Here is a 15,158-nt window from a genome sequence, read left to right as displayed (position 1 = left end):
ACTGGGCTGACGGGATTCTGCGCACAATTCCAACTTTGTGATGCTGATTCTGACTCCCGCGGGAGCTTTGTCGGGCGCGTTCTGTGGTTAAGGTCTCCCCCCACATTAAATACAATGCCCTTCTTGACCATAACGAAGACAGCGAGGAGCCCTTCTTGTCCCCAGTGTTTTCAACAACTCACGATATCGGAAGGAGCTTGGCTCTGAGGTGCTTTGTGCGGATGCTAGCACCAATCTCTGAGGTTGTGAGCAAGATCGCTAAGACCCACCTTAATGCTAGCTCTGTTCCAATGGCTACAGACTCTCCCGTACATGTACAGAAGACTGTACTGCCCTACTGTCAAGTCCTATGGTATTAGGATGTCGAATGTAGTAGACCCAGTCAAAAGCCATGATCCAGTTCTTAATGAGGTTCTGATGGATACCTAAGACAGTGTGTTGTCTTAGTAAAATCATCCCTTCCTTGGGTGGCTAGATTCTCATATCTGGTGCACCCATCATTACATGTAACAAGCGTAACAACCGTAACAAGCTGTGACAAGCTGTGAGCTGTAATCGTAACACCAAGGATGTAATGGTGGGTGCACCAGATGTGAGAATCTAGCCACCCAAGGAAGGGATGATTTTACTAAGACAACACACTGTCTTAGGAAACAGAGCCAAAGGGTTGTAGCTTAGACTATTCCACAACGCAGCAATCAGGTGTGTGATGTAGTGAAGTGGTTCAGACAAGTTGCAACAAATGTTGAGTCTGGGAACTCAGGGGTAAGTCAGAGGTTAACACCTCACTGACTTTTCAGAAACAAGGAGTAACAAGATGAATGCTTGGAAGCTTGTAAAAGACGTGGAAGTATGTGATAGTCAATTTACTGTATTGCCTGCTTGCCCTTTCTTAAGGAAAGGGCAATCCTATTTATGCCAAAGGAGTGTAGTTCTCTCATTTTCCATGACTTTCCATGACTAACCAGGCTTGGTAAATGTATTAGAAATCAAGTGCGACCCACAACTAGCTTGCTAATCATGTAGTGAACGTAAGAGAATCCCATAGAACCATCTCTTGGGTTCCTAGCCTATAGGAAGTTAAAAGGAGGTCCAAGGTCAGAGTACCTATAGACAAATTATGTCATAACTTAACCAATCTTGTGGGTAACTAAGGAGCGATGACGTGTAATGAATCATAGAGGGTTGTAGAAGCTTCTAGAGCTATCGTTCATGTTCCTAGGCCTCTAGTTGGTAGAGATATGCCATGTGGTAGTATTGGCCCACCCCCTTAAGGAGGGAATTTTCTTAATAACTTGTTCAATGAGTGTCCAAATGATATGCCGTGATGTATGTAGCATAAACAGATGTAGTAGAAGAGTTTGCAGAAATCGTTGAGTAGTATTACTTCTGTTGTTGGTGTGATAAGCCAAGATATGTATGGTGACTTGTAGGTTTGAGGAGGAGATTTCTAAGTTTGCTCTTGAGTTTGATAGCAAACTGAGTGCAACGAATGTCAGTATGACAAAGGATCTGTTGCTTCGGCAGCAGTAAGGATGCAGTATTCCTCGTCGAGGAACCAGGGCAGCTATCCAAATGGTTAGCAAACGCCAACAGAGACAGAACACCACAAGGGAACTCACCGGAACGCAGGTGGAGTGCTGCGCCGTGCAGTACTCCAACTTGAAGGAGGCGGGGTCCAGACACAATCTTGGTCCTTGATGTCACGAGCTTTGGCCCGAAGGCAGCGCAGGCAGGAGCGTCGAGCAATAACGAGGCGTAATCCACGGTCTGCAATCGCTGAGTCAAGGGTACCCTGGATCTCTACACCAGTGTACACATGGTTTGGGTCCATGCTTAACAACACAAGAAAATCAAGTTCATCTTGGTCATAAAGAGCTTTCTCCTCAGGGGTAAGCTTCGTCCACGACTTCTTGAAATCCTTGATGTAATCGGTAGGTGTAAGCTCAGGCCCATTGTTGTCATCACTTAGATCACCAGGGGCAATTATAGCATTGATGTCATCATCAGATTCGCTATCAATCCTGTGTGGGATGTACTCTCCAGAAGGGCCACTAGACGAGGAAGGCACCTCTCTTCCATGAGCTGAATGAACAGTTTTTTCTAGCGTCGCATGCTTCCTCTTCAGAAGAGGACGATTAACTGGAGTAAATGATGGCCCTGGTTTGTCTTTGTCGCTAGTCCAATCCTCAGTGGTAGAATCACCAACTGTAGGAGCAGGAGTAATTAAATTAACATCCTCTAGGACAACGATGATTTGTGAAGCTGCAAAGGAAGAATTTCTTTCCCAGCCAATAGTATCTGGCCCTCGGGAGAGAGATTAGCAGCCAGAACCTCGTCACGCATGTTGTTTAGTGCATCAGCAATGGCCTGGAATGACTCGGGAGAATGGAGCTTGGTCAGAATATCAATGATGTTCTTGTCAATCTGCTTAATTTCTCGCCAGGCATCATGCTGTTTAGCACAGATAGTCTAACTATCGTGACTTTCTTCTTCTGAGAAACCTGCATATGGATTAGCACCCTCCTCTGTACATGTTCCATGGGCAGGGGGGGCTCTTACTCTGATTGGACGATAATGAACCTGCAGTTCAACTGGGAGGTTGATTGCTGTTGTTATCGAACAAACATGGTGACATGCACCGTCTAAATTCGCGCCTTGGGATGACACCGCATACATCATGATGAGTACGGCAAGGCTAGAGTGAGGGCCATTGAACTCTTTGACTAGGGCGATGTGTTGTGGGTCAGTCAGTCCAGCATGTAACACCTCTGCTCGAATGTAGAAGGTCTTGCAAACCATCTCTACATACCAAGCGGAGACTGGTATCTCTTCAGAGCACAAGAGTTTATTCCTCTTTCCATCCTTGTCTGGCTTCAAGCAGTGCTCCATAATATCCTTTATGATCCATCTCATTTTGGGACTCCCAAAGGTCAGGTGCTGTAGGAGATCTGAAGCGTCCGTAATAGGTCTATCCCCTCCCCAAAGTTGAATGTGCTAGCTGGAGGCCTGTTAAACCCTGAGATCGTGCAATGGTGGCTACAGTATCATTGAGGAAACGCCCTCGCACCTTGGTGTGAGTAAGGGTTTGGTGAAAGCGACTCAATAAGGTCGAGACGGCATTGATAGTCATGGAACGCATTGGGCCAGTGATGCAGGGAAAACTCTTTAGATCAGCAGTTGGATCTACTCGGTGCTCTTTTTCTTTCAACCAAATCTCCAATCCTTCCTCGTAATCCCTTCTGTATGTTAGCGGTGCAGGGTGTAGAGAATGCATGCATTATACTTACTTAACGAAACCCTGGTGGAAGAATTGATATTCCACAGCTTCCGAAGAGGTCATCCTAAGCAGTGCTGTGGTTATTTCGTGCGGGGGCATAAGGCTCTTCAGTTGCAAACGGCTGCCGTTGCTGTCTGTAGGGATTGAAGTGGCAGTCGACCGCCGGAGTACCAATAACTGTTCCATGCACCTATATAGTCTGTTGATGGTTTTTCTATTGCTGCAGTTGAGAAGCTGGCGAACACGGTATGGATCAGCCGCAATGAGGCATTTCCATGATGTAGGTAGGACATCTGGCTCTAGTAGAAGATCGAAGTCTTGGTAAGTGCCTTTTAGAGTTTCAAGCCACCTAATCCGTTCTTTGGTGAGGTGGGCGCCCTTCCTGATCTCAGGCCAGAGGATATTCAACGGTCCCAATATATCCTTCATTATTAGCAGGGCCCTGTACATGTAACGTACATGTATAGCGAAAGCGCCAAACAAGCGAAAGCGCCAAAATTATCTACCCTCACGACAAACATTGCGATAAATCTACCACAACATTAGAAATCAATTGAAACTACTCGGAGTCCTCTTCCTCAGAGGTGTCTATTACAATCTGACACGTGCGCGCATTGTGCCCAGTCTCACCACACTTGCCACAGCGACGGGCACGGGTTTCTTCCCTTGGCTTCCGACCACGGCTTGCCCTTATTTCCTGCTCTACCTGCTGCACAACATCCCTCTCATCCTGTAGCTCTTGCGCCCCTTGTTGACTAAGTGATCCTCCTTGCTGTAGTCGTGTTTTCCTAGCTCTCCGGCGCTTGCTTAGTACTTCATTTGCCTGTCGTAGGTTTTGGTTCTCTCCCTTTAGCAGTGCTAATTGATGCATTATTTGCGATGCACCCTTTGTAAACTGGTCAACAGCTGCATAGATTGAGGTTGGAGAGCTATTTTGATGGCGTGAAATCCGAGTTTTAATAAATGTAGACTGTGACATAGCTTCAATTGGGTTGTTTGGTGTCTGAGAAACCCAAGGTTGAGCAGTACCTGGGCGGGAGCTTGGAGGCGTTGGTGTCCTTAACTTAAGATCAAGTGTAGATATCACTCTCTCAGGGTCAAATGGAAGAAGCCCTGCCCCTCGGAACCCGCCTCGAATGTTACTTTCCGTCATTGTAGTGTTAAATGCAGTGTGGAAGGCAGGAAAGAAGTCATCCTTTGTAATATGAGAAATATGAGCCTGCATCATATCTTCAATTTGCCGACCATAGGCCTGCTTTAACGGGCCGAAACAGCCAACATCAAGTGGCTGGAGTAGATGAGAAGAGTGAGCAGGCATACAAAGCGTAATAATGTTGTGTTCCTTGCAGTACTCCTCAAACTCATCTGAGTGGTGGCTCTCATGACCATCAAGGACTAACAAGCGATAACCACCAACACTCCGGGCCTTTGTATGCTTCTCAAAGTGCTGAATCCAATCCATGCCTCTCTCGTTTGTAGTCCAGCCATTTTCAGTAACAGAAATCACCCAATCGCTTGAAAATCCACTATTCTCATACCAAGATGTAAGGTGGTTTTTGCCTGCAACAATGATAAATGGTGGTACTGCCCAACCTTGAGAACTAACGCCTTGGATTACTGTAACCCATTCCCGATTACCAGGCTGTACCTTCTTTGCTTTTGCCCGCCCGTCTGAGCTTGTTACAACCATAGCAGTTGAGATAACGCCCATCATAAACCCAGTCTCATCAAAGTTGTAGATATCTGCTTCATCGATACCATATTTCGCAATTGTGTTACGCACAAGCTCAAACCAGCCATTAATAACTTCTGGATCTTCGCACTTAGCTGTTACGACGGAACAAGAAGGCTGGCCAACTACAGGACAGGAAGGAGGGAGGTCGCATGAGATCGGCCCTGCTACCTGGAGGGGCAGCGGGGAATAGTAGTTCCGAAAGTATCACGTGACGGACTCGCAGGATGATGAGAAGAGTCCTAAGAGTCCAGGACCCCGAGGACTCGAGTGAGTTCCCAGGAGTCCACTAGGCACGTGATGGACTCGCAGGATGATGAGAAGAGTCCTAAGAGTCCAGGACTCCAAGGACTCAAGTGAGTTCCCAAGAGTCCAGTAGGCACGACGCCACTATATAAGTAGATAGTATTTCCTTAGATAGGAGCTTCGTGCTCAACTCAATACAGTATTTGTTATATACTAGTAACGTGTTACTTGAAGCCTTTGTGTCCGATCCCCTGCCTCCTCTGATAAGTAAACCTTTACGCAAGAGAACCTCTGTGTCTTCTATCGTTTAGAAGTCAGCGTTACACTTTGAGCACCACTTCTACGAGGCACTGGCTCATACACAAAGCAACATGTCTGTCGTCAGTTCGAAGGGGAAAACCCCCACCACGCCAACTTCGTCTCAGAGGTCTAAGCCTGAGAATGAAGAGATGCCCGACGCACCCACCGTCAATGAACTCAAGGAAACTCTACGCGTCAAGTTGCCCGACACTTACTCCGGCAACCGAAAGGAACTTGAGGTGTTTTTGCTACAGGTCGAACTGTACCAGCACTTCAATGACGAGAAGTTTCCCACCCAGGAGAGCTATGCCCTGTGGACTGCGTCCTACCTTAGGGGGGAAGCCCTGCGATGGATCGAACCATTCCTCAAGGATTATTTCAAATATGAAAGTACCAATGGAAGCATGGCAACTACGCAGACTATGTTTGGCAGCTGGAAAGGATTCTGTAAGGAAATCCGACGCATGTTCGGAGACATCGATGAGATTAAGACCGCGGAAGACCATCTGTTTGCACTTAAGCAGACTGGCAGCGCCCTCACGTACTCCACAGAATTCCAGAGATACGGCAATCAGACAGGATGGGACGCCAGCGCACTCATCAGCCACTACCGACGTGGGCTGAAGAGCCATATACGTATGGAACTTGCCCGTTTGGAACAACAACCAACGGACATGGTAGCGCTAATCGAACATACGGTCCGAATCGACAATCGACTATACGAATTCCAGAAGGAACGTCGGACCTATGACAAGCCCAAGAAAAGTTACCCCTACCGGGGAAACGAGGGCAGACGACGGGATCAACACCCGCGAGACAACCGTTGGTCGGACCCAATGGAACTCGATGCCACGTTCAAACCTGGACGACCCCGTGACCCTAAGAAAGACAGACAATTCAAGGAACGACTCTGTTTTAACTGTGACAAGCCAGGCCACATGGCCCGAGACTGCAGACAGCCAAAGAAAGGGAACGGCGGACGCAAAGTCGGCAAACAACTCAATGCCACCTGGACAGGACAGTTGAATGCAACGTTTGTAAGCAAACAGGACTGGGGAATAAACGGCGAAAGCACCCCAGAAGACGAGAGCTCAGATGAAGGGTCGGAGGCGGAATCGTTCACCGTCTCGGAACAGGAGACCTTCGATGAACTCGCACCTACGGAACCAATGAGTCCACGGTGCAAGAGCGTAGTAAGACGCATGGCAAAACACGCCCACGCGAAGATTAGGGCCGAACGAGACAAGCCCAGCGGCCAGAGGAGAATCCCCACGCTTAAGGGCATCTACGGGAACCTGTTACAAGGACTTCCGTTAGAGTGCAAGGTGGATGACTGCAAGGATGACCTCTGGAGATACTACGACCAACTAACGAATACCCGCAGGCTGCTTGGCACGTCCCCAGACATAGCTAAGTTGGAAGCCCAAGAAGCGGAAGAACTGGAGAAGGATGTCGAGCATATGGCTAAACTGAAGTATATGAAAAGCGTCGAACTTTACTACCAGGACCGCAGGAGAGCCCTGGAGAAGTACGACGAGAAAGCCAGAGGTATGCTGCGACGGGAAAATGCGAGACCCACTCCACGCATCGAAAGGAGAGCCATGGAGCAACTAGACACGTTCTCCACGCCTCCGAGGGAAGATAGTGCATGGGTGAGAGGACAGCGGGAACTATCAATGACAGACGCAACAGAGACTGATCATCCCTGGCACGCGTATGTCTACTGGGAGTATTGCAGCGAAGATGACTGCAAGCTCCACTGGAAAAAGAAACACCAGAATCAGTTGTTTCCCCGATCCTCGCCCAGGATACACTTCAGAGACGCAGAGCAAGTTCACGCCCTCAGGCGAAGCCAGTCTGAAGGGGACTTGCCTATCAAAAGCGAACAGGTATACGAGAAATACCCACATCTGCTAGACGAAGCAGAAGAGCGAGGGAAACGATCTCCCCAAGGACCACCATTGGAAGCGGATGAATACTATCCTTCCTCGGACGAGTCAAAAAACTAGGAGTCCTCGATGGTAGGCCACCGGCGAGCGACAGGAAGAGGCCTAGTACAAACCAGCTATGCGCCACGGAAGGCGGCATGCAACTATATGTGGTCGCTAAGATACAACAGCGACACCTCCGAGCAATGATTGACTCAGGAGCAACGGGCAACTTTATGACAAAGAAAGTAGCAGACACGCAAGGTTTTAAGACGCAATTGAAAACCGAACCATACCCGTTAATGGTCGTAGATGGAGAGCCCATCTCGACTAATGAAGGAATGGTGACCCACGAAACGGTCCCATTGGAAATGGTCATGCTACACGGGCACAAGGAAACGATTCAGTTTGACATCGTGCACATGGACAACCATGCATGGATCCTTGGTGTGCCATGGCTCAAGAAACACAACCCCCAGATCGACTGGTGGAACGAGAAAGTTGTGATGAGCCAGTGCGCGTGTGAACAACGGACGGACACGCGACAACGGGAGAAACCCTCCCAGGGCCGGAAGGAGTTATGTGCAACCTCCGAGCTCGATGACCTAGCCCAGGCATCCTCACCGACGAGTATACCGGTGGAGTACAAGGAATACGAGCGATTATTCCAGGAAGGCCCTAAGAACGAGGCGCTTCCTAAGCACCAACCATGGGATCACGAGATACCTTTGGAGAAAGACAAGAGTCCACCGTTCGGACCAATATATCAGCTATCGGAAAAGGAGCTGAAGGTACTTAAGGAGTACATCGATGATAACCTAGCGAAAGGATTCATCAGACCATCCACATCACCAGCAGGAAGTCCGGTGCTTTTCGTACCAAAGAAAGACGGCTCCCTACGGTTATGTGTGGACTATCGAGCGTTGAACAACATCACAATCAAGGACAGGTATGCCCTGCCGTTAATCAACGAACTACATGATAGATTTCAAGGAGCAAAGATCTTCAGTAAGCTAGATCTGCGAGGAGCATACAACCTGATCCGAATCAAGGCTGGGGAAGAGTGGAAAACAGCATTCCGCACCCGCTATGGCCTATTCGAGTATCAAGTCATGCCCTTTGGGCTAACAAACGCACCCGCATCTATGCAACGACTGATGAATGATGCTTTGCACGAATACTTAGACATCTTTACCATTGTCTACCTAGACGATGTCCTGGTGTATTCAGCAACCAAGGAGGAGCATGTCAATCATGTCAAACTCGTCCTGAAGAAACTAAAGGAGTGCAGCTTACTCCTCAAACCAGAGAAGTGCGAGTTCCATAAAACCAAGTCGAATTCTTGGGTTACATTATTGGAACGCACGGCATCAAGATGGACCAAGCAAAAGTAACGGCAGTGTTGGAATGGCCAACACCGACCACGGTCAAGGAAGTGCAAGCCTTCCTAGGCTTCGCCAACTTCTACCGAAGATTCATCTCGGGATATTCCAAGGTAGCTCAACCACTCACGGAGCTTACCAGAAAGGATCTCGAATTCAAATGGACGGACAAGGCAGAGGCTGCTTTCCAGGAACTTAAGACGAAGTTCACGGAAGCACCTATCCTTGCTACATTTGACCCTGCAAAGAAGATCATCCTCGAAACGGACTCTTCTGACTTCGCAATTGGAGCATGTCTGAACCAACCAGACGAGAACGGTAAGTTCAAACCAATCGCGTACTACTCTAGGAAACTGTCACCCGCGGAACTCAATTACGACATCCACGACAAGGAGCTACTGGCTATTGTCGTTGCCTTTGAGCAGTGGCGAGTATATCTTGAGGGATCCACCTACCCTGTGCAGGTATGGACGGATCACAAGAACCTCATATACTTCACCACGACCAAGGTTTTAAACCGCAGACAAGTCCGCTGGGCAGAAACCCTCGCAGCCTACAACTTCACGATAACCTATCGCAAGGGCTCCGAGAATGCAAGAGCAGATGCTCTCAGCAGACGGACCGACTACGCCGGCCCAAAGAAAGAAAGACCTAGAGCAATTCTGAAGAAAACAGATGCAGGAATACAGTACAACGAGTTACTAGCGACGATCTCAGTCATCGAAGATACAGAACTCGAGGAAAGACTCAAGAAAGCTTACGCAACAGACGAATGCGCCAAGCGAGTCTTGTCCAAAGTTGAAGGCGACTTCGCCATCGACGAACAAGGATTGATTCGATACAAAGGGTTAGTGTATGTCCCAAGTCAAATGAGACGCCCGCTGGTGCAAGAACAACACTCGTTACCAGCACACGGTCATCAGGGAGTAACACGAACCTTCGAACGAATCACTCGACACTACTACTTCCCAGGTATGAGGAAGCAGGTAGAGACAGTGGTAAGAGAGTGCGACATTTGCAGCAAGTCAAAATCCAATAGGCATCTGCCATACGGACAACTCAAGTCGACACCAGTACCAAAAGGAGCGTGGAAATCAATAGCTTTGGACTTCATCGTCAAGCTTCCACCCTCCAAGGACCCGTTAACAGGAATAGAATATGACTCTATCCTCGTCATCACGGAAAGACTCACGAAATATGGGAAGTTTATACCATATCTAGAAGCTAGCGACGCCGAGGCGCTCGCATATACCTTCATTCGAGTCATATTAGCCGATCATGGGATGCCAGAAGAAATCATCTCAGATAGAGACAAGCTCTTTACTTCGAAATTCTGGAAATCATTGATGGCGCTACTGGGAACAAATCATAAGCTATCAACAGCTTTTCATCCCCAGACAGACGGCCAAACAGAAAGATTAAATCAGACCCTTGAACAGTACCTGCGAAGCTATGTCAATCATCAACAGGATAACTGGGTTCAGATCTTACCCATCGCACAGTTTGCATATAACAGCGCGATGACAGAAGCAACGAAAGTCTCACCGTTCTTTGCCAATTATGGCTACCAGCCAGAAGCATATAGGCAACCAAGACCGGATGAATCACGAGCTGAACAAGCCCTGATCGTGGTGGAACAACTGAAATCGTTCCACGAACAACTTGTGACGGACATCCAATTCTTAAATGAACGATCCGCCGCATACGCAAACAAGAAGCGCAGTATGGAACCTGCCTTCAAGGAGGGGGATAAAGTATACCTACTCCGGAAACATATCAAAACGAAACGACCAAGCACAAAGTTGGACTTCAAGAAATTGGGACCATTCAAAATATTGAACAAAGTCAGCTCAGTTAATTACAGACTGCAGCTACCCAGGAAGTCTAGACTACACCCGGTATTTCATGTCTCACTACTGGAACCAGCAAGAGGAAATACCCCAGTTGCGACCGACACCGAACTCCAACCCGAGAATGAGATAATCGAATATGAGGTCGAAGCGATCCTAGACAGAAGGTTAGTAGGACGTCGAGAAGAGTTTTTGATAAAATGGGAAAATTACGAACCTACGGATAATTCATGGGAACCAACAAGGAACATCAGCAAAGAACTGCTGGAGGAATATCGACGCCGCCATCCGCCAGCCATTGATCCCAAGATGCAGGGGAGTAGGCCAGTGGATCGGAGGAAGCGGGGGTCCCGGTCACAGATGAGGAGGCAGCGCTAACTGCCTGTTCCTCGGCCTCAACAGCGTCACGCTTCTCAGCAGCCACACGTTCGGCCTCCTCTGCCGCATCAAGCTCGTCGAGGGTTTTCAAACCTCGCCGGAGCATATCTTTACCACGGGTTCGGATGAGGCGTTTCTGCTTCCGCAGACGAAGTAACTTCGAAAGGGTTTCTTCCTCTTCGCGATCCAGGCGATCCTCCTCCCGTTCGAGCTTCACCCAGTCGGGATGCTCAGGACCCATACAGTCACACTTTTCTTTCAAGTTGCGACGAACGCACTCGGCGCACCGCCGTGAATCATTTGGAGACGACACGCAAGTAATGTTTCGCCTCACGCAATTCGAGCAAGAATCCATTTCGGGTAGTTCGTATCCGTGGTTCTTTATTCGACGGACAAGATCGTTGCGTTCCTGGAGTTTGCGGGCAGTGTCAGTAGGCATGTTGCATGTTGAAGGACTCGCTGAGGAGCAGCAGAGTCCCGGGGACATGGACGTACTTATAGGATTCGAGACGAATGCCCAGGGGAAGGGAGCGAGTGTTACGACGGAACAAGAAGGCTGGCCAACTACAGGACAGGAAGGAGGGAGGTCGCATGAGACCGGCCCTGCTACCTGGAGGGGCAGCGGGGAATAGTAGTTCCGAAAGTATCACGTGACGGACTCGCAGGATGATGAGAAGAGTCCTAAGAGTCCAGGACCCCGAGGACTCGAGTGAGTTCCCAGGAGTCCACTAGGCACGTGATGGACTCGCAGGATGATGAGAAGAGTCCTAAGAGTCCAGGACTCCAAGGACTCAAGTGAGTTCCCAAGAGTCCAGTAGGCACGACGCCACTATATAAGTAGATAGTATTTCCTTAGATAGGAGCTTCGTGCTCAACTCAATACAGTATTTGTTATATACTAGTAACGTGTTACTTGAAGCCTTTGTGTCCGATCCCCTGCCTCCTCTGATAAGTAAACCTTTACGCAAGAGAACCTCTGTGTCTTCTATCGTTTAGAAGTCAGTGTTACATTAGCCCTCTGGTAGTCGTATTTGCGCTGAAAGCGTGTCTGGAGCTCTACACGCCGCTTAACAAAGTTTGAAGCCCAACGCGACCCAACGCGTGACGCGTCGCATGTTGCAAGTAGTCGACTTGCCATATCTTCAACAACAGACAGCCGAGGAGGAAACCCTTTGGTAGCTAGGTCGAGTATATACTGAACAAGGACGGACTCCTCTAGGTTAGTTAATTTCCGTGAGTTGGCTTGGATATCGCGTCGTGAAGGTACACCTTCTAGACGACGACCTAGCTTGCGGTGGTCCACAGAATAGATCCTAGCAGCAACTCGAAGGCGTAACTTTGGGTCGCTTTGCATAGCCTGGATAGCTAGCACTAATTGGCTTTCATCGTTTTTATGGGGCATGTTTTGTTGTTGAGGAATTTAACATTTAGTTGGGGGGTTTGGTCACCGCATCATTTTGGCGCTTTCGCTTGTTTGGCGCTTTCGCTATACATGTACGTTATAGGAATGTGTTAACTTACCAGGCTTTGATTCTGGACTGGAGTACCAGTTAGAAACCAGTGGTGTTTTGCACATAACCTTGCCACTGCAACGTGGATCTGCGTCAAGGAATTGCAGACCTTATGCCCTTCATCTAGGATGATGGTGTGGAAAACTCCCTTCCATTTAGTTGTCCACTCCGAAGGCTGGATAGGCCTATCTTCGTCACCTGGCTGACGACGGGGCTTCTGAATAGTTCTTGCAGACAGTGTGTCGTATGACGTGAGGATTACCATCTTGGCAGCCGACTTATTGTTCGTGTCAAAGATATACCGGAGAACTCGAGGAATGCTTGCCATTTTGGGGTAATCTCTCATCCCCTTTGATGATATCCACTTTAACGACGAGGCCCCGTCTGGTGGTGAGTCTCTGTATCCTAGAATTAGGTTGATTCCCTTGAAGTGTTTGATGATATCCTGGCGCCATTGCTAAATAACTGGTCCTGCTGGAGCTAGAATAAGGTGCGTGTGGTAAGCAAATCTTCGGCAATAGCCTGAGCCTCTTCCGTTGGAGCACAGATATACCCGTAAGCCTTCACAATCATCCAGAGAAAACCGGTAATCTGGTGTCCTAATGGGCGCATTTTAACTGTTGGGAGCGAGTTCAGCTTGTACTTCGCTAGGATCTGGTTTTGGTCATGCCAGGAGTCAAATACTGCCTGGGATATTTCCAAACAAGCATCGAGAGGAGGGCCTGTATGGGATTCATTTTCAGCAAACAACTTTTGCGTCTTGTAATAGTCCTCAAAATTTGAATCCTCTTGAACTCCGCCAACCTAGAATGATGTTAATTATGGGGGGTCTCTGTACATGTATAGAGGCAAGCTTACATCTGCATTCAGAGTGGTCTCTGTAGCTGCAGCAAGGCCGGCCTGGATCTCTTCTCTCACATTACCTGGAAGACCAGCTAAATTAAGGGCTGTTTTGGGTGTAACATTTGCAACCCGAAGTGTCCCAATGACCTTTCGAATAAAAGTATCGATTCCTGTAGGCGTGGAAACATCCACGCCTAAATGCCATGCAAGAGAGGATGTAGATTTGCTGTCACCAAATAACTTATCTGGGGTTATAGCCCCTCAAATGCCGTGTGTGTTCGCCCCAGACAGGACTCCCTCTAGATATGAGGGGGTGGTGGTAGCGGCTTCTGTGGTTTTGGGCCCCTTTCCCTTCTCACACTGGGGTTTGTCATCTAATGCCAGGCTCTCCATAGGTTGAGGTCTAGTGTTGTCAGGTTCGTCTGCCATAATAGTATCCCGGATTGCAGTAGACACAGTACTAGCAGTAGCAATAGCAATGTTACTGCGCACCTGCATAGGTCCCCCATCAAACTCAAATGGATATGGACCATCCTCATTGGTATCAATTACCTTGAGGGCATATTGAATCGGAAACTTGGCCCCAGCTTGTAGGATCTTTTGAACGTCAGTCCAGGGAATTACTTGTTCAGGATTGTCGTTATCGTAGATAGTCCACGGACCCTCCTTTGGAACAGGTACAGGGCCTGGCTCGATTGCTATAGCCTCGTTAAGTGAGAATAACATCAAGGTGCTGAAATCACACCAGAGGCGAGGGAGCAACAACATGTGTCGTAGGTGGTCATGCCATTGAGGCCCGACATCGAACTCACTTATATCGTGCTGGTAGGTAGTGTCCTCTTTTTGTAGAAGGATCTTGCGGCGCCGGAGGAAGGTGTTGATATGATCAGTGAATTTGTCGTCATTGTCAGTGCCATCTTCACGAACAAACCGGAGAGAAATTTGGTTGGGCGCAGGCTTGTATTGGTGCATAAGATCATTGCCTCTGCCCCTGGGATCTCCAACACCGTGTCCTAGCTCATCCAAGCTGGGAGCCTATCTGAAGTCACTTCGCTAGGTGCAAAGTATGTGTTCTTCCCGACCTTTGTCGTAGTAGCAGCAAATTTAGAGGCGGTTGTCTGGTACAAAGGTATCTGATGCATGTGTAGGCCCGACAGTATCTCTCCATAGGGTGCTCGCCAAATTGTGAAAGCGGGCCAAGGGTCGGGCAAAGCAGAGCTGAGTTATTAGACTGGGGGACTTTGAAGGCCTTAATCTTGGTGTTATTGACACAGTGATAGGTGAAATCAGCTTGAAGTTGAGCATCCTCAATGGTTAAGTACTCAAGTGTTTCAAGAGCATTGGCAGTATGGTGAATTGTACCTGCAAATAGGATTTTCTGCGCCAGGTTTATTGCCTCTTGATCTGCCTTCTCTTCCTCGCTACGGAGATTATAACTGGCAATGAGTGTACTAAGATCCAACTCGTAATCGTACTCTTCTGGATTCTCAATAGAGGCCTTTAGTATTGAGGTTGCATGCACCTGGAGCTGGTTCTTCAAAACTGTCTCAAAAACCATTGCCCCTTTCATCACTAGGTACGACCACATCAACTGGCGCAGATGCACTGCATCTGAGTAACCCAAATAACCAGCAACAGTCGCCTCAGAGAGTCGGGATAGGACGTTTAGTAACGGGCTACCTACACCCCACATCTTGGATTGACCTTG

The 15,158-nt window shown here is 48.4% G+C and overlaps 2 protein-coding genes across 2 annotated transcripts; both read right to left on the bottom strand.

The window, feature by feature from the left end:
* Positions 1–1,495: 1,495 nt before the first annotated feature.
* On the bottom strand, positions 1,496–2,916 carry VC83_07989 (uncharacterized protein; the record flags this gene model as incomplete). Its single annotated transcript, XM_024471552.1, has 4 exons — positions 1,496–1,567; positions 1,623–1,696; positions 1,795–2,307; positions 2,643–2,916. 4 exons carry the CDS (start codon positions 2,914–2,916, stop codon positions 1,496–1,498), a joined length of 933 nt encoding a protein of 310 aa, XP_024321224.1.
* Positions 2,917–13,087: 10,171 nt separating this feature from the next.
* VC83_07988 (uncharacterized protein) lies at positions 13,088–15,143 on the bottom strand (the record flags this gene model as incomplete). The annotated part of the gene is made up of 5 exons (XM_024471551.1): positions 13,088–13,411; positions 13,466–13,644; positions 13,810–14,148; positions 14,263–14,477; positions 14,773–15,143. 5 exons carry the CDS (start codon positions 15,141–15,143, stop codon positions 13,088–13,090), a joined length of 1,428 nt encoding a protein of 475 aa, XP_024321225.1.
* Positions 15,144–15,158: the final 15 nt, after the last annotated feature.

This window comes from Pseudogymnoascus destructans, assembly GCF_001641265.1.
Source record: "Pseudogymnoascus destructans isolate 20631-21 unplaced genomic scaffold scaffold_21, whole genome shotgun sequence".
NCBI classification, from domain to species: Eukaryota; Fungi; Ascomycota; class Leotiomycetes; order Thelebolales; family Thelebolaceae; genus Pseudogymnoascus; species Pseudogymnoascus destructans.
Note: the sequence above shows the minus strand (reverse complement) of the source record. Positions and strands in the feature narration are given on the sequence as shown.